This window comes from Colossoma macropomum, unplaced genomic scaffold (genome assembly GCF_904425465.1).
Source record: "Colossoma macropomum unplaced genomic scaffold, Colossoma_macropomum, whole genome shotgun sequence".
Classification (NCBI taxonomy): domain Eukaryota; kingdom Metazoa; phylum Chordata; class Actinopteri; order Characiformes; family Serrasalmidae; genus Colossoma; species Colossoma macropomum.
This window is the reverse complement of record NW_023494800.1, coordinates 33652099-33671006: the sequence shown is the minus strand read 5'-3', so window position 1 is coordinate 33671006 and position 18908 is coordinate 33652099. Positions and strand designations below refer to the sequence as shown.

The 18908-nt window shown below is 40.7% G+C and overlaps 1 protein-coding gene across 4 annotated transcripts in view; it reads left to right on the top strand.

Annotated features, from left to right (window-relative positions):
* Window positions 1–13215, top strand: part of lrrc8aa (leucine rich repeat containing 8 VRAC subunit Aa) — a 49049-nt gene extending 35834 nt beyond the window's left edge. For all 4 annotated transcript variants that reach the window (XM_036589059.1, XM_036589061.1, XM_036589060.1 and 1 more), the window contains exons 5-8: window positions 5105–5437; window positions 7354–7524; window positions 7823–8128; window positions 12484–13215. In XM_036589059.1, coding sequence (XP_036444952.1) covers window positions 5105–5437; window positions 7354–7524; window positions 7823–8128; window positions 12484–12759 — 1086 coding nt within the window. In that variant the 3' untranslated portion in view covers window positions 12760–13215. The remainder of the gene's footprint in view (window positions 1–5104; window positions 5438–7353; window positions 7525–7822; window positions 8129–12483) is intronic.
* The last annotated feature ends 5693 nt before the right edge of the window (window positions 13216–18908 follow it).

Here is an 18908-nt window from a genome sequence, read left to right as displayed (position 1 = left end):
TCCACCATACCATGACAGACCATGCCTTTGGAACTTTACTAGGTGGTGCTTTTCCTCTTTGGCCTGAAGAACACAACGTCCATTATTTCCATAAACAATCTGAAAGGTTGCCTTGTCAGACCGCAAGACACATTTTCGCTGTGCATCAGTCCATTTCAGTTGAGCTCAAACCCAGAGAACTCGGCGGTGTTTCTGAACGTTGTTGACATAAGGCTTCCGCTGTGCAAAAATATAGTCTTAGCTGCAGTTGCATTTGTGGATGCAGTGACAAGCAGTGTTTTGAGAATGGTTTGTCAAAGTATCCCCAAACCCATGTGGTGATATCCATCACAGAAGTATGCTGGTTTTTAATGCAGGGGTTGAAGATCACGGGCATCCAGTCGTGTTTGTTTGGCCTTTTCATTTATGCACAGAGAGATTTCTCCAGTTTCCCTGAATCTGTTCTCAAATTTACTAACATATTTTATCCTAGGGGTCACTTTGACCCAAGCAATTTAAATGTCTGACAAACATCAAAGTTCTTATCAGAATTATGCCCCCACCCCCACCATGTCACGTGAACTGTCTGTGGTTCTCGCAGTTCTACAGGTATAGTTGTGTTAGATTAGGGCCCTTAAGCAGAGGGCAGTTTTTGAAGGTTATAAAATTGCAATGTTATTCTGACCTCAATATCATCCCAAACAGCCAAAACAAATATGTGTAAGATGTTGATACTTATTTATTGAGCTGAAACAGCCTGGCTTCAAACTGTCCCTGAAGAACACAGATGCGTACAAAATGTGCACAGGACATTGAAAACATATCACATCCTTTTTATGTTTATTCATTTGTCCCCACTAAAAAAATAGGAAATGTCATTAACTTTAAAGCATAAAAATGATGTCAGTCATTTATTTAGAGACATTAACCATTGAACGGAATCAAAGATAATAGGAGAGTTATGTCGGAAAACACTTACGGACGATAATTTTAAAAGCGCACGAAGGCACCTTCACTTTGGCTGCACTGGAAGATCCGTTGTAGAGCGATCAGAACAAACATCTCTGTAAGTGTATCATCACAGTTCAGATGAATGCAGGTCCTGAACCCTCCTTACTGGGCTGCCACATTTCTGTCAGATTCCAAGGCTGATTTAATAAAGGCAGCTTAAGTTAATTTCCTGCTTTGTGAGACATTTAGCTCAAGATGGAATGTCGGGACAGGAAGCAGTTGGCTTTGATTGTAGCAGAGTGAAGATAATGTAAATGTAGCGCTACATTTTCGCTGTGTGTGTATGTGTGTGTGTGTGTGTGTGTGTTTGCTCACAGTACCAGTCAAAACTTTAGACCAACTCCATAGAAGGATGTTCCTTCTTTTGACTACTGTCTACTTTGTAGAGAAATCGTGACAATATTAGAACTATAAACTACACATATGGAATTATGCCTGAGCAATAAATGTGTTAAACGAATTAAAATATTCTTGGGATGTCCCAGTCAGATCCAGATTACTGTTGATCCAGCTGATCCAGGTGTGTTTTAGTGGATCAGGTATTGGCTATAAGCCTGATCCAGTTCCGATCCTTTGTTTCTTGCGTTCTACTTGTTGTTGTGACGTAAATAGACATTATCCTTAACCTCGCCACCTCTTTGAGACCACTGGTGGTTCCAAAACGCACTTCGTCATATTCTTCATAACTGTCATATTTCATACGCTACATTCTAAAGGTGGGGGTCGTATGAGGCTGTAACTGTCTTCTCTCCAGTCAGATAGATGGGCGATGTAATTTTAAACCCTTATAATAAAAGAAGCTGAACTCACAATTTTTTTTTCTACTGAAAGTCGACACATTTTTCCACAAATCTGGGCTATAAACTATAAACAGATGGCGTCTCTTCAGTGATCTGCTCTGTAAAACATTATTTTTATAAAATAATACAAAGAGCGTCTAAGATTTTAGGCTTTCAGCAGTAAATTGTAAGCATATAGCAATATGTGTGATCATAAAACACATGTTCTGTTAATTTGAGGGGAGCTTTTACAAAAAATAAATAAAATAAAAATGTACATTTATTTCATGCAGTTACTGAATAATTTGCCTTAAGATTTGATCATGTAAAGTCAGATGGACGAAACCAAAACATACCCTGGAGAATACCTGAGGCCTATTTTCAGAAGTTAATAAAGAGAGCAAAATGTCTACATTGTGGAACTGTTTTATACTGGAATAAGAAAACTTGAAGTAACTACAACATCCGGGTTTGAGCTATCCATATTTTATCTAAACGCTGGCACATAAAGTGTTAGCGTGTGGCTATTACACTATAATAGTCTTCCGAGTACTTTCTGCATGCGCCCTGCCATCAGAAGCATGTACAACATACACTCCCAGTCACATTCTTCATTTGCGAGTGCAGCCAGTAATGAAAACAAAACTATCACTGAAACGTTCTGTTTTACCGGCTGAGCTGCTTCTGGTTTAAAACCGTCAGCAGAATAAAAGCTAAGGAATAGGAGCAGCTAATGTGTGCAGGTTAGAGGAATATGAACTCATAGTGTTTTCAGAACACTCTAGAAAAGGTTATTTCAAGTAAGATATCAGTTCAGAGTGTGTACCATTATAAACGTATCAGACATTCAGTCATTTGACTGTGGACTATTACAGTAGTAGCCAAATAAGGGAAATCAGTCAAATTTATCACACAATGTTAAATACACATAAAATGGTCATAAAAAAAGTAAAAAAACAAAACTTATCAGTTCTGAATATTGCATATCACATATTAGCAAACTAGCATATCGCTGCTGTCGGAACAAAACCTTGTCATTTTTCAGTTTTTATCATTATTGGAAAATGTCTGTTGTTCTTTACATTGTGTGTAAATTTCATGATGAATGGACTGAAAGAAACGGCCCAAAACGACATGGTAAAAAGTCTGGTTCCATTGACTTACATTAGAAGTAAAATGGGTTTTTTCCTTCTCCTGTAAAGTTACCATTTTGGAGACACACGGTTTTGCTCAGACAACAGCGATATCTTACCTACACTGTGTGACTAAGAAACAAACATTTCTTCAAGGCTTTTAAAAGTAAAAATTAAGGTGAAACGTTCTGTAAATTAAAATATCTAAGATTATGGAAAGCAAATTCAACTGACTTTGTCCTTTTGACTGGTGCTGTCGGTTTGGTCAGGCATATTTACCTCAGACACAGCGTTTCACAGCGTTGAGCTGATCTGTGCTGTGACACCATCTTTTTTTCTCTTTCTTTCTCTCTTTGTCTGTTCATTTTGAACTTAGGAGAAGGAAGTTGTACCTCTTTCATGGTTGCTAGCAGTGTGGGAACCATATTTGTGTGGTTATGGAAATGAAAACTACTTTTTGCTATGTCTTGCTAACTCGCTAGGTGAATATTTTGAAGTGATTTAATAAAAGTGCTGAATTTCGATACCCAGCCCTGCTCCAGAGAGGCTCACGGGTTTTGTTTGCTGCACTCAAGAAGAAAATGTTCCACATATGAAATCAGAACTACTACAGAATCTACTATGTAAGAAAAACTCTCTGTGTGGAAACATGCTAGGCGCTAGCGTGCTGTTTGCATGGTTTTAACAACAGCCAGCTGGCAGAATAGTAAAATCATAATTATTCAAGTTAGCTATCGAGTGTATTTCAGGTATATTTACATGAAATAAACCTGCTGTATGAAGACATTTTGTTTAGCTACTTCAGTGGTGACCATTTTATCTGGCTATGCAAAGTAGGCTAACTACATATGTGCTGGAATTCTTTGGAAACGCTTTGGATGTGATGTATCAGGGTTAAAAACACCTGCTTAAAGACAATATGGGTGTAATGAACTACGTATGTAGTATGGTAAATTTTTTGACATATTTTATATAGAATGTTGTTTTTATATTTTAGTTTTAGTTTTTATATTTTAGTCTGAATTCATATGACCAAATCGTAAGGCAAATTATTCAGTAATTATTCAGCATGAAATAAATGTAAATTTTTTATTATTATTTTTTTAAAAGCTCCCCTCAAATGAACAGAATGTGTTTTTTGTGATTTTTACTTTTTTTTGTTTGTGATTTTTACTTTTCTGCATCATTTGAGCTCAGCAGCTGTCCTCAACATTGTGTGAAAATTTGTTGATGATTGGAAAGTATAGAAAGTAAAGAACTTTAGAAAGTATAGAAAGTAAAGAACTTTTTTGCCCTCTACTGTAAAGTTACTATTTTGGAGATACTTGTTTTTCATTGGACAGCGACACTTTCAATTTACTGCTGAAAGCCAAAAATCTTAGACGCTCTTTGTATTATTTTATAAAAATAATCTTTTTTCAGATCACTGAAGAGACGCCATCTGTTTATAGTTTATAGCCCAGATTTGTGGAAAAATGGGTCGACTTTCAGTAGAAAAAAAAAAAGTGAGTTCATCTTCTTTTATTATAAGGGTTTAAAATTACATCACCCATCTATTTGATTGGAAAGAAGACAGTTACAGCTCTCATACGACCCCCACCTTTAGAATGTAGCTTATGAAATATGAAAGTTATGAAGAATATGACGAAGTGCATTTTGGAACCACCGGTGGTCTCAAGGAGTTTAATTCAAAGAGGTTAATTCTCTTTACTGCAATGTGTCACAGTTGCTGCTCAATATCAGTGTTTTTATTGGAAAAACGTGTTTTACTTTTTTCTGTCATTAATTTTCTTTCTCAACTCAAAGGAAGTGAATCAGAAAAGTTTATTCATTCAGGCTAAGCAACAAAAAAGTTTTAATCAATTAAAATTTTTAAAGTTGGGGTCCCAGGATTTGTCATGTTTGTGACGATAATCTATATGCTGATTTTATGTTTTTAAAAACTTAATTTAAAAAAGGTTTACTAGTTTATCTTGTTTTAGGAAAGTATTTTGGAGTCTTTGACAGGCTGTGCATGGTTGGTTGGTTAATTAAGTCCATTTATGTTTGTCTTTTATTTTAAACTGATTACTTATTTAATCTTCAAAATAATTGGTAGACTACCTTAATACTGATTAATACTATCTCTAATCGATAGTGACAGCCCTGTTCTAAGTTAGAGCAGTCCCTGTTCTAACCTATAGCATTCCATGTGCCCCTCAGGTGCTGAAGTTGGAGCTGATCCCGGATGTCACCATCCCGCCCATCATCGCTCAGCTGTCCAATCTGAGGGAGATGTGGCTGTACCACACGCCGGCCAAAATCGAGGCTCCTGCCTTAGCCTTCCTGAGAGAGAACCTCAAATCTCTCCACATCAAGTTCACGGACATTAAGGAGATCCCTCTGTGGATTTACAGCCTGAAGAACCTGAGCGAGCTCCACCTCACTGGCAACCTGAGCGCCGACAACAACCGCTACATCGTCATCGATGGTCTACGCGAGCTCAAGAGGCTCAAAGTGCTGAGACTCAAGAGCAACCTCACCAAGCTGCCTCAGGTCAGATTGAGAATACAGTGATAAATTGATAAAGTCTATTAGTCATCAACAAAAAGGTTTACTTAAAAAGGCTCTATATTGATTTATAATGGTCATATGATCCACACAGTCATTCTGACAGACTGTAATACACTACAGGAAGTGTAGGGGGCGATATGGCTTCTACTGTTTCATTTAAAAAGCCTTTATAATGTTCATATGATCCACACAGTCGTTCTGACAGACTGCAATACACTACAGGAAGTGTAGGGGGCAATATGGCTTCTACTGTTTCATTTAAAAAGCCTTTATAATCTTCATATGATCCACACAGTCACTCTGACAGACTGTAATACACTACAGGAAGTGTAGGGGGCGATATGGCTTCTACTGTTTCATTTAAAAAGCCTCTATAATGTTCATATGATCCACACAGTCATTGTGACAGACTGTAATACACTACAGGAAGTGTAGGGGGCGATATGGCTTCTACTGTTTCATTTAAAAAGCCTCTATAATGTTCATATGATCCACACAGTCATTCTGACAGACTGTAATACACTACAGGAAGTGTAGGGGGCGATATGGCTTCTACTGTTTCATTTAAAAAGCCTCTATAATGTTCTTATGATCCACACAGTCATTCTGACAGACTGTAATACACTACAGGAAGTGTAGGGGGCGATATGACTATTATTGTTTCATTTTAAAAGTGCTGTATATTTCTCCAGTGTTTACGTTCGTGGCTGGGAGTCCAAGTTCAATTGGTCTTGCTCTCTGGGTGGGAATTATGGCCCTCCATCCTGCCCACATCTCTAACCGTGGTGCTAGTCAGAGTGGGCATCTGCTAGCTGATGTAACTGAGCTCTGCAATGACGTCGCGTTAGCATTAGTTTGAAAACGTGGTGGAGCCCCATAAGACTTTAGGAAGCATGAACTAGCCTTCAACCTTATCCTCACGCCCTAGTACTGATAGCTGGCGAGTGTAATTGAACGAGATAAGATCAGGATTAATCGTGTTGCTTTGCATAGTTCATTGTGATTTGACATTTGTTTTATTTGCTCAAGTGTGACTCTAAAGGAGTGTTTTTCCATTTAAAAACAGTGCATTTTGTTACAGCTATGTAAGTGGACAAAATACACTTTCATTACCCTTATTTTATTACCGATAACATTTTCTTTTGTTACTGATCACCATCCAGTGAGAGCAATAGTGGCTCGATGTTCCAGTTCCTCTGATATTGTAGGCTCCCGCTCTCATCTCACTGGATGGTCATGCTACGCTATGTTATGTCTTGTTTCAAGGGGAGCTGCAGTTTCCACTTCGCCGTTGCTTTTGTTAGTTTGCTGCTTGTTGACTTGTCCTTAGGTTTCCCGCAAGCACTGACCAGCTTTTTCCACTGAACACGTCATACGTGCTAACATTACCAATGTTATAGATTGGCTGATAGGCTGTTCGTGCTGGAACTAAATTGGCTTCTAATTCAAATTTGACATTCCACCTTAAATGCTACAGGCGCCAGAATGTAACTGTTGTACTATTTAAGAAGAAGCTGCAAATTCAAAAAAATAATAGCCTGCGTAAAAGAAGCCTAACTTCAGCTTTGTGGAACTGAAGGTTCGAAACAGGAAACTGTGTTAACGGCATTAAAAACAATGAATGACGTTAATCATTTATTGTGCCAGTATGTCAATAACATGTTTACTTTGACATCACTGTTTTTTTTTCTGTGATCTGAAAGGCAGGTGAGCAGATGAGTATAGGCCAAGCTCAGCAGGATATAAACCATTAAATAATATTAAATATGCGTCATTTATTTTATATATTGATAATAAAATTATGACTGAATGGAGAGGCACCAGTTTGTACTCTTATAACATTTGATCACTAAACTAAACAGGGATCACTCTAATATGATGAATAATCCTCTCCGCAGGTGGTGACGGACGTGGGTGTGCACCTGCAGAAGCTCTCCATCAATAACGAGGGCACCAAGCTGATGGTGCTGAACAGTCTGAAGAAGATGGTTAACCTGACGGAGCTGGAGCTGGTGCGCTGTGACCTGGAGCGCATCCCACACTCCATCTTCAGCCTCCACAATCTGCAGGTAATTCTGCGTATACCAGGAATCGGGTATCGGCCCAATACCATGCTCATTTACTCGTATTTGTACTCGTATCAAATGCACAGATACCAACCTGAGATACCACCTCATACTGTGTGACATAAGCCTGGTGTAATAAACAAACTGCTGCGCTAATAAACAAACATCTCGAGCTGCCAGCAAGTATTTAAAAACATGCTCATACACTGTCTGACAAAAATAGCATCGATGCATCACTAGTAGAAGCTGTGCAGATGTTCTGGTTCTATGACTCAGTGTTCTGTGCTGTTTGTCTGAATAGGAAATTGACCTGAAGGACAACAATCTGAAGACCATCGAGGAGATCATCAGCTTCCAGCATCTTCACCGGCTGGTGTGTCTGAAGCTGTGGTACAACCAGATCGCTTACATCCCCATCCAGATCGGCACGCTGACCAACCTGGAGCGCCTCTACCTGAACCGCAACAAAATCGACAAGATCCCCAGCCAGCTCTTCTTCTGCCGCAAGCTCCGCTACCTGGACCTCAGCCACAACAACCTGACCAGCATCCACTCAGACATAGGACTCCTGCAGAACCTGCAGTATTTCGCTGTTACAGCCAACAGGGTGAGCATTTCACACCATTTATCCTTTTAGGACCTGGGGAGGAGCATCATGCATATACCCCATAGGTATTATATGCAATACTGGGAAAAGTTTCAGGCGCTGTGTGTGTGTGTGTGTGTGTGTGTATGTGTGTATATATATATATATATATATTATATATATATATATATATATAGTATATATATATATATGTATATGGTATCCAAGGTAGTTTTTAGGCCTTACTATGGTTGCTGAGGTATCCAAGATGGTGTTCCTAGGTGGTTGCTATTGCTAGGATGTTGCTCGACAGTTGATGTTGTATCCCACATGGATGCTGGAAAGCTGCTAGTGTAATTGTAGTATGTTGTAAAAGAGTGGTGCACAAACTTTTGGGCACATTTTTGGCACTCATTCCTATAAAAATAAAAAAATCATCATTATTGTTCAAAAAACATGCGTCCAATAAAAAGCACCATTCCCGATTAAACCAAACATTCCAAAGCTGATTGCTTGGCAGTGCACAATCACTAATGACTCAAAAAGCATTCAGTGAGCTGTTTTCAAAGGCTTATTTTAGTCTTTGTCTGTGAAGTATTTAGGCATCTTTTATTGTATGTTCTTGTTTAGTCCATTTTATTTTTGGTCTTAAAAAATCCACAAATAGGGCTTGATTAATCAAATCATTAGTACAATGATAAAAGTAATCATTAGTGTAGAAAAGCTGAAACTGATTCCAGACCAGCGCTCCAAACTTTTATAGGAGCAAGCGACCCCAGAGTCCCGCTGAATGAGTCAGTGGATTCGACAGAAATGTATGCCGTCACCCACTTCCTCTGTCCACCCCCACCTGGTCATCAAGGACTTCACACACGTCTGTTTTGACCCCTACACATTTAAAGGTCAAGTTTATTTCCCTTGCATGATGATAGCTAGGCCTCACTTACAGATGTAAGATTATTATCAGGAATGAATCATGGATTTATCATCATTCTGCAGCACTGAGAGGAGGCGAGTATGTGGACAGTGACTCTGACCGTAGTCAATAAAAGGCGGGGTGGACAAATGCAGGAAGGTTATTGCTCAACAGATTTCTATTGTTGTGTAGCTTTTTGGCTGATTGGATTAGGAGTTTGGGAAAAATGAGTAATCTGAGACAGAATCAGTTGTAAACATGACTCAGACTGGAGCTGGATTCATGATTGTATCTCTGCGGCGCTTTAAACTGGAGACGTTAGCCTGTTAAGCCAGGAATGCTGCTTTGTAATTGATCCTTTTGGGATATTTAAAGCTGAGCCTGGGTGGTATCATAAATCTCATACCAGTGTCCCTGAATTAGTACCTCAGTGTGCACATTTATCAGACTGGAGGATCTGAAACGATCCTGCATGTCAGCTCGAACTGCACGTCTAATGCGCTGTCTGATCTTATGTTGCTGAGGACACCAACTTAAGACGTTTCATAACAGTTAACAGGGATTTACAGCAGTTTGTGCAATTCAGCGGTTGTGATATAAACAGAGTCATTCCAAACAGTTTGGTGTAACGTGGTTCATGGAGGCGGCCTGGTAACGAGGATGAGGAGCACTTAAAGGCAGCCTGTAGTCCATGTTGGCAGTTAAAGCCTGCTGTTCCTTTGAATGGTCACACACCTGGCAGAGCTTGACCTCTAAATCAAAAGCTACGTTCACATTACAAGCCTCAATGCTCAAATCAGATTTTTTGCTCAGATCTGATCTCTCTAATATGATGGTTCACACTCGTTTAGGTAAGTGACTCAAATCTGTCATTAGTGTAAACAAACCAGCATCCTGAAATGACCCACGTGGGCACATGCTAATCAGTAACGGATACGTATTCATTCAAATATTTGTATCCAATCTAGGACAGCATATGAAAGGCTGTGTTCAGACTGCAGGCAAATCAGATTTTTTTCTCAAATCAGATCTTTTGAGGCGACTGTCCGCACTGGTTTTTGCAAGTGATCTGATCGAATTTGTGTGTCCAGACATCACCAGCCAGTCTGCGTGGGTTGCAGTGGTAATGGCGTAGGCGTCCAGTAACTACGTAGTTACACTGGTGATGCGGATTTCAAACGCGGATGCAGGAGAGATGGAGGTGCATCATCTCGCCCTCCAAAGCTCCTCCGAATTCTCTGGCATGAGTATGAATGTTTGGCGCTCCTCTCAAATCCCAGCACTTTCGTCACTCTGGATTCGACATCGTCGCTGTGTGTCGCATTGTGAGTGACACAAAAGACTCGTTGAAATCCGGTTTGAGTGCAGAGTGTCCAGACTGAGACGCATCTGATTGGAATAGCATTTCAAACCACCTCCGAATGGTCTGGATCAGAATCGGATTTCATGTGGTTTTTTGCTGTCCAGACTATTAAAAAGCAATCTGGATACAATCTGAATACGCCAAAAATCGGATCTGAGCTGGTGGTCTGAACGTAGCCAAAGTGGCTCAGGTCGGATTTGAAAAGATAATATTTGCGTGTCCACACAGCTCTGAAAACATCAGATCTGAGTCACATTAGGGGCAAAAATCAGATTAGTGCCACTTCACCCTGGTAATGTGAACGCAGCCAAAGATGTGCTCACAGGTTTCATATAAAACACTGGTGCAAACCAACATTGTAGAGTTAAACAGGGCCTTATGGGAAAGTGTAACCATGGCAACAGCAGAGAAACCTGGTTAGCCCAAAGCTAGCAGACGGAGAAGTTGGGACGTGTACTTGTGCACACAGACATGCAAACCAGTAACACGGACCACACAAGTGAGAACACATTTTAGTGGATCTTTGATCGTGTGTTCTGAGTTTGAGGTGGTGGGATGGATTTTTGGGATGGTGGGTGGTTGCAGCTGGGTGTGTGTGTGGGTGTGTGTGTGTGGGTGTGTGTGGGGTGTGTGTGTGTGGCATGTTGCTGAAAATAGCATGTTTACAAGGCGTCACCCTGTGCAGAGCACGCTTAAAATGCACACACGCTCACCCATACACTCTATCTCCCTCTCTATCTCTATCTCCCTCTCTATCTCTCTCTCCCTCTCTCTCTCTCTCTCCCTCTCTCTCTCTCTCTCCCTCTCTCTCTCTCTCTCTTTCTTTCTCTCTCTCTCTCTCTAGCTTATCTTTCTCCGACCACCCCCCGCGGTCTGTTTTGGTCAGATGTTACAGTTTTTTTAATGCTAAAATTTGCCTGGTTCCTTTTTTGAGCTTTGAAGTTGAGACACACTCAGGAAGGCGGAGTGATGAGAGCAGCGTTGTGTAAAGAGTTTTGAAGGAGGAACTGGAAGTGCAGTCAGAGCGTGAGGTGGTCAGTGTTTCAGCAGAGAGAGAATTACAGTAGTCGATGCAGGAGAAGATGAAGGCCTGAAGCAGTGTTTCAGCTCTATTAGCGGTGAGTGGAGACCGAAGGCAGGCAGTGTTGCAGGGATTAACAGTGCAGTTTGGCTGAGAGACGTGATATGAGGGTAAGTGAAGACTCAGATACAGTTCCCAGGTTTGTAGCAGCTACACATTCAGGCTTCATCTGTATCAGTACAGCGGTCACTTCAGCTGGTGGAGATTTCAGGCCTACTAACAGGATCTGAGTTTACATGAATGATGGTTTTCTTAAACTAGAGTTTTCATTCGTAGTGGTATTTGTGCTTACATATATCTGCATATCGTCAGCATAGTAATGGAAGATCAGGAGCAGTATGTGTAATATGAAAAAGCAGGGGACCAAGAACAGAGCCCTGAGGAACCCTGTGGATAACAGGTGCTGTAGACAGTTTGTGTTTACCAGTGGTTGACCACCTGCTTGTTCCATTGTTCATTGCAGTTATTACTGAATTTTTCATTTCTATCTATTTCTTTTTCATTTTCCCTTTTTGCCTTTCTTTCTTTCTTTCTTTATTTATGGTTTCTTTTTTCCCTTTTTTTCCTACTTGTTTCTCTTTTTAACAGTTCAAACCACCTAACACTGATTCCATTCTGCCTTTCATTTTCATAATCTTTATGTTTATATATTTCACTTTATTTTTTTTATTTTGTACATATTTTAGTTAAAAGTTCATTTTCCCATAAAAGAGGGTGTCGTTGAATCAGTTTGTTTCACCTGCCAGTAATGTCATTGGAATAATTCTTTCACTTTTTCATCTTCCATTCTTCTTTCAGTGAATTTAGATATTAATAATAAACGTTTATTTATAGTGGTTGAACTTTGGTATATTTAATCATATTATATTACATAATATGATTGTATGGTGTTTATCGTACCTCGTAGTCTTTATGATGGGTAAAATCACTGTAATGTACAGCCTCCAGAGGCTTATTGCCTTTAATGGTTATCTTGATGATGATGGTGATGATGTTTCCTCCTCTCTCCCTCCCAGATCGAAACATTACCCGCCGAGTTGTTTCAGTGTAAGAAGCTGCGGACACTGAACCTGGGGAATAACTGTCTGACCACTCTGCCGTCCCGTGTCGGCGAGCTGACGGGTCTGACCCAGCTGGAGCTGCGGGGTAACCGTCTGGAGGGCTTGCCGGTGGAGCTGTCCGAGTGCCGGCTGCTCAAACGTTCGGGCCTGGTGGTGGAGGAAGACCTGTTCAAAACGCTTCCGACTGAGGTGAAAGAGCAGCTGTGGAGAGCCGATAAGGAACAAGCCTAAGAGATGGACGCAAGAGCACGAGAGGTTGGGAATAGGGATAGAGTGGAGGAACATGGAAGGCATGAAGCTCTGGAATTATTTTATTTTTACGTGTTTTATTTTTTTTTTAATTGTTTTTGTGTATTGAGGAGAAGGTTGATCCTTGTCTAACACAGATGACAAAAGGAAAAAGAAAGGAGGATGGAGAGGAATCCGCAGAGCGTCCACCTGTGCGCAAACACAGTGCCGCTAGCCAGCGCCGGACAGACACTTCATACAAACTACAAACTTAACTACAGAGCAAACGCTACATGCTAAGTCTACAGTCTCTTAAAGACCACAGGTCAGGTGCTGATTAGCCAAACAAATCATGGACAACAAGCCATGTGTTCTCAGACTACGTGCTGCACAATCAACACCGCCACAATCTTGACAAGACCCCTAAATGCTACATAGCTGTCCCCCCTGCACCCCCCTCACTCAAAACCATTTAATTTCCGTTGGGAGCAGTGACAGACTTTTATTTTGAATTTTTATTCCTGTTCGAAGCGTTTGTGGATGTCACATCCGTTCGATCGAATTGCCAAAACAAAAGGGAATTATGTTATGATGCAGTGCTATGACGCTATAATGACCGTCGCCGTGGCAACGTGCCCACACTAACATGGCCTTAACTCGTAGGAGCTGAATGCCTGAGATCGTCATGGAGACGAGACGAACATTTGTGTTTATGATTTTATAACGGTTTTGCAAAAAAAATTTTAAAAAGAGGAAAAAAAAGAAGGCAAGAAAACAGGGACAAACGCAAACTGGTATGCCTTTGCGTAAGACGTGTATTATTAACTCCTTTTTGTTTTTTTATTAACAGTTCATGATTTATTTTTGTTGGAAATGTTTTTATTTGGTCTCAAGGATTATGTAACGTATGACACTTAAGGATATGGAAATAAAAGAACTCCGAAGACGATTCTCGCTTTCTTACCTGTTCGTTTTTTGTACTGTGTGCTTTCTTTTATAATTTTTAGACATGTTGACATATCGAATAAAAACCACTCGATGGAATCGGCAAGTAGCATTTAAAACCACCAAAATATTCATAAAAGTTTGTACGCTCGCTTGATTTGGATATCGCAAAAGAAATGCGATACCTTGTGATGTTACGAACATCTGGCTGTAGACAAGAGATGCAAATTAGCTCTGGCTCCTGTACAGTTCTAATGATACTGTTTAGCAGTGGCCGCTGTCCCTGACAAATACATTAGTAAATAAATGCATTTATTTTACTGCTCCGTTTTTGCGGCCATAGCTACAAAACAGAGACATTAAAACAACCTTTAGCTCATCTCATGTAACGATGACAAAGGCAGTAAGCAGACAGAAGGTGCTGAAGCTAATTAATGGACATATTGTCGCTGTCAGGTCAAAACCTTGTGTCTCTATTTTTGTTTTTTCTTTTTTCGACATAACTTGCAGAGCCATGTGCTTTTTTATGTTAAAATTTTGTGATTGGACCAATAGAAATGGTTTCTGGAGATACGAGGTTTTAATCTCACAGCGGCGAGACGATGATCCAATATTACATATCTGTGAGTGGAAAAAGTATGTCAACCTTTAGGATTAGCAGATAATTTGAAGGTAAGTCAGGTGTTTTCAGTCAGTGGGTTGGCAATCAGAAGAAGAGTTTTTGATGCTCATTAGGCTGGAAAAGGTTACAAAACCATCTCCAAAGAGTTTGGACTCCACCAAACACAGTCAGCCAGACTGTTCAAATGGAGAAAATTCAAGACCACCATTACGCTCCCCAGGAGTGGTCGACCAACAAAGATTACTCCGAGACCAAGGCATGTAGTAGTCCACGAGGAACCCAGGGTAACTTCTAAGCAACCAAAGGCCTGTCTCACAGTGGCTAATGTTAATGTTCGTGAGTCCACCATCAGGAGAACACTGAACAACAATGGTGTGCATGGCAGGGTGGCAGCTGCTGTCCAAATAAACACTGCTGTCCGTCTGTAGTTTGCTAAAGATCACATGGACAAGCCAGAAGGCTGTTGGAACAATGTTTTGTGGATGGATGAGACCAAAATAAATCTTTTTGGTTTAAAAGAGAAGCGTTATGTTTGGAGAAAGGAAAACACTGCATTCCAGCATAAAAACCTCATCCCATCTGTGAAACATGGTGGTGGTAGTGTCGTGGTTTGGGCCTGTTTAGCTGCATCTGGGCCAGGATGGCTTACCAACATTGATGAAACTCTGAATGAACTCTGAATTATACCAGCAAAGTTCATGGGAGGAAACAAACCAACATAACAGAGTTGAAGCTGTTTTGAAGGATGGGCTAAAACTCAACCAAGCCAACGTGCAGGACTAATCAACAGGTACCGAAAATGTTAAGTTGCAGTTATTGCTGCACAAGAGGGTCACGCCAGATACTGAAATCAAAGGTAATACTGAAATCAATAAATAAATGACCTGATTAAGTTTTAGGTCAAATTTATGCAGAAATGTAGAAAATTCTAAAGGATTCACAAACTTTCAAGCACCACTGTGTATATTAACTTTTATTTATAGATGCAGCGAAATGACAAGGGTTTTCCAAAGTATTCCGGAGCCCATGTGGTCATACCCAGTACAGAAGCAGGAATGTTTTTTAATGCGGTGCCGACTGAGGAGTCTAGGGTCATGGTCATTCCGTATCCATTTTTGGTCTTGCCTGCAGGGCCATGTACCAGATGACCGCTGTGTAGAACTGCGTCATCAGGCTCTGCAGCAGGTAGAATTTCCTCAGCTGCCTCAGGAAGAACATTCTCTCCACAGTGGCGACCACAGAGCCATTGATGTTGAGGCACGAGGGGTTTGGGAATCAGGTTGTGTGTGTTGTGCTGGTGCGAGTGGATCAGACACAGCAGTGCTGCTGGAGTTTTTAAACACTGTGTCCACTCACTGTCCACTCTATTAGACACTCCTACCTTGTCAGTCCACCTTGTAGATGTAAAGTCAGAGACGATAGCTCATCTGCTGCCGCACAGTTTGTGTTGGTCATCCTCTAGTCCTTCATCAGTAGTTGCTGCTGTAGCTGCTTGATCTCCTTTCTGTAGGCAGGTTCATCACCGCTGGTCGTGAGGTCGACCACGACGTGGCGTTGTCTGCAAGCTTAAGGATCTTCACAGAGATGCAGTGCAGGGACTGAGGAGAGGAGGGTGAGCGTGCACAACCTTGCCTGACACTAAATGGTGTACAAACATACACACCTTTCCTTACACTGGAAAAATAAAACTCTGGATGAGGTCACTCTCAAAAAACAACCTCAAACACAATCTGTGCTGTGAGGAAAACGTGTGTAGGAGAGCTGGGGGGGAGGGGGGGTTACAGTCTGTTTGAGTTCTGTCGCTGTTCTGTTTGAGTAAAAACTTGCTGTGCTGAGAACTTTCATTTACAGCTAAGCCTCCCTCCCTCTCCCTCTGAGGCCTGAGACAGAGGGCAGCTTGTTCAGAGACCTCCTCTTTGAAAGCTGCTCCAGGATCAGCCACGACCAGCAGAGAACAAAGAAGATGAAAAGCAACACGGCCCTCAGATCAGTCTCTAAACGCCAGTTCGGCCCTATCACAGATTTGAACATATCGCTGCTGTCGGAGGAAAACCTCATATCTCCATTTTCATAATTTTTCAGTTTTTGACATTATGTGAAAATGCCTGCTGCCCTTTACGTTGTATGTAAATTTCATGGTGAATGGACCAAAGGAAATGGCTCAAAATGACTTGGAAAAAATTCTGGTTCCATTGACTTACATTAAAAGTAAAGTATGTTTTTTCCTTCTCCTGTAAAGTTACCAGTTACCATGGAGATACAAGGTTTTGTTCCGACAGTAGTTAGTCAGTTAAACTGCAATAAATGTAAAGTAAATCTTTACCAAACTTCTCTTAAAGTCCTTGTGAATCAGAAATGATCATGTTATTTGCTGTATTTCTGAGAAAATCACAGTATCCAGGGAGCAAGGAGGAGATCAAACATTGTATTATTGGTTAAAATCATTTTGCCCCGCCCCCTGGTGCACAGTGAGGTAATCAAACATCAGAAGATGTTTTAGAGGTGGAGCAAAGTCATTACATTTTGATGGAAGTTTAGAATAAAACAAGAATTTCTGTCTTTATCACTAATATACTGAGTTTTGCTTAGCAGGACAGGTCAGTTTTGATTTCAGGTTGACGTTAAAGTGTCATGACCTGGACCCTGTTGAATATTTCAAGCTAAACTGACCACCACGTTCCAAGCTTAGATAATCTGATAGCAGTTGTTTAAACAGCAAATCGCATGACTTTTCTGTGAATGTTACAAATTGTATAAAATAATCTATAGACACCATCTCAGCCACTTCTTAAGTACGCTTGCTGTCCATTTTATCAGCTCCACCGACCATATTGTCTCTATTTGTAGTTCTACAGTTACAGACTGTAGTCCATCTGTTTCTCTGCGTACTTTGTTAGCCCCCTTTTAACCTGTTTCTCCGTGGTCAGGACCCCCATGGACCCTCACAGAGCAGGTACTATTTGGGTGGTGGATCATTCTCAGCACTGCAGTAACACTGATGTGGTGGTGGTGTGTTGTGCTGGTACGAGTGGATCAGACATAGCAGTGCTGCTGGAGTTTTTAAACACTGTGTCCACTCACTGTCCACTCTATTAGACACTCCTACCTTGTCGGTCCACCTTGATGATGTAAAGTCAGAGACGATAGCTCATCTGCTGCTGCACAGTTTGTGTTGGTCATCTTCTAGTCCTTCATCAGTGGTCACAGGACGCTGCCCACAGGACGCTGTTGGCTGGATATTTTTGGTTGGTGGACTATTCTCAGTCCAGCAGTGACACTGAGGTGTTTAAAAACTCCAGCAGCACTGCTGTGTCTGATCCACTCATACCAGCACAACACACACTAACACACCACCACCACGTCAGTGTTACTGCAGTGCTGAGAATGATCCACCACCCAAATAGTACCTGCTCTGTGAGGGTCCATGGGGGTCCTGACCACTGAAGAACAGGGTAAAAGGGGGCTAACAAAGTATCAGAGAAACAGATGGACTACAGTCTGTAACTGCAGAACTACTAAGTGCTCCTGGGAGGATCAAAGCAATAGCATTGTTAGCACAGGAGGCTAATGGTGTTACTCACTGCTTTCACTTCTCTATGGAGAACAAACCTCTCACCAGAGACACGCCTGACATCCAAAACGCTCACCAGGAACTTCAACACTAACAGCTTGAAAACACATGATCCTCACAGTGAGGCCTCATCCTTTACTTCACTACTGCACGGAGGGTTCTTCAGTAAAGGGAATGGTTCTGTTTAGAGCCATGAGTCCTATATAGAACCATTTCATAAATGTTTTTCTTAAACAGTTGTTTGTCTGGTGAAATGGTTCCTCACGCTGATGGAGAATATGCTGTACATGAGTCTATATGAGACCCTTTTGAAAATTGTTCTACATAGCGCTAAAAAGGGTTCTGCTATTATTACAAGCTTGACATCTCAACAATAAAAGAACCTTTTTGGTGCTATAGAACAATTTTCAAAAAGCTTCTATCTAGAACCTTTCTTATGGCCCTAAAATGGTTCTTCTATTGTTACAAGCTTGAAGTCGTAACAATAGCAGAACCATTTTGGTGCTATGTAGAGCCATTTTAAAAAACAAATTCTATATAGAACCATATACAACACATTCTCCATCAGTCTGAAGAACCATTTCACCAGGCAAAGAACCACTTATGTACATAAATAGTTCTATAAAGCAACAAAAAGAGCTCTTCTATTGTTATAAGCTTGACATCATAAGAAAAGCAGAACCCCTTTTAGTGCTATATAGAACCATTTTCAAAAAAAGCTTATATAAAGAACCTTTCCTATGGCCCTAAAATGGTTCTTCTGTTGTTACAAGCTTGATAATGTAACAACAGAAGAACGGTTCTATATAGCACCAAAAACATTTTCAAAAAGGTTCTATGTAGACCCACATACAACACATTTCCCATCAATCTGAAGAACAATTTTGCAATGCAAAGAACCATTTAAGCATGCAAATTGTTCTATATAGAACCTGTTTGAAAATGGTTCCATATAGTACCAACATAGGCTCTTTTTATACACTTTTTGGTGGTATATAGAACATCTTCAGAGAA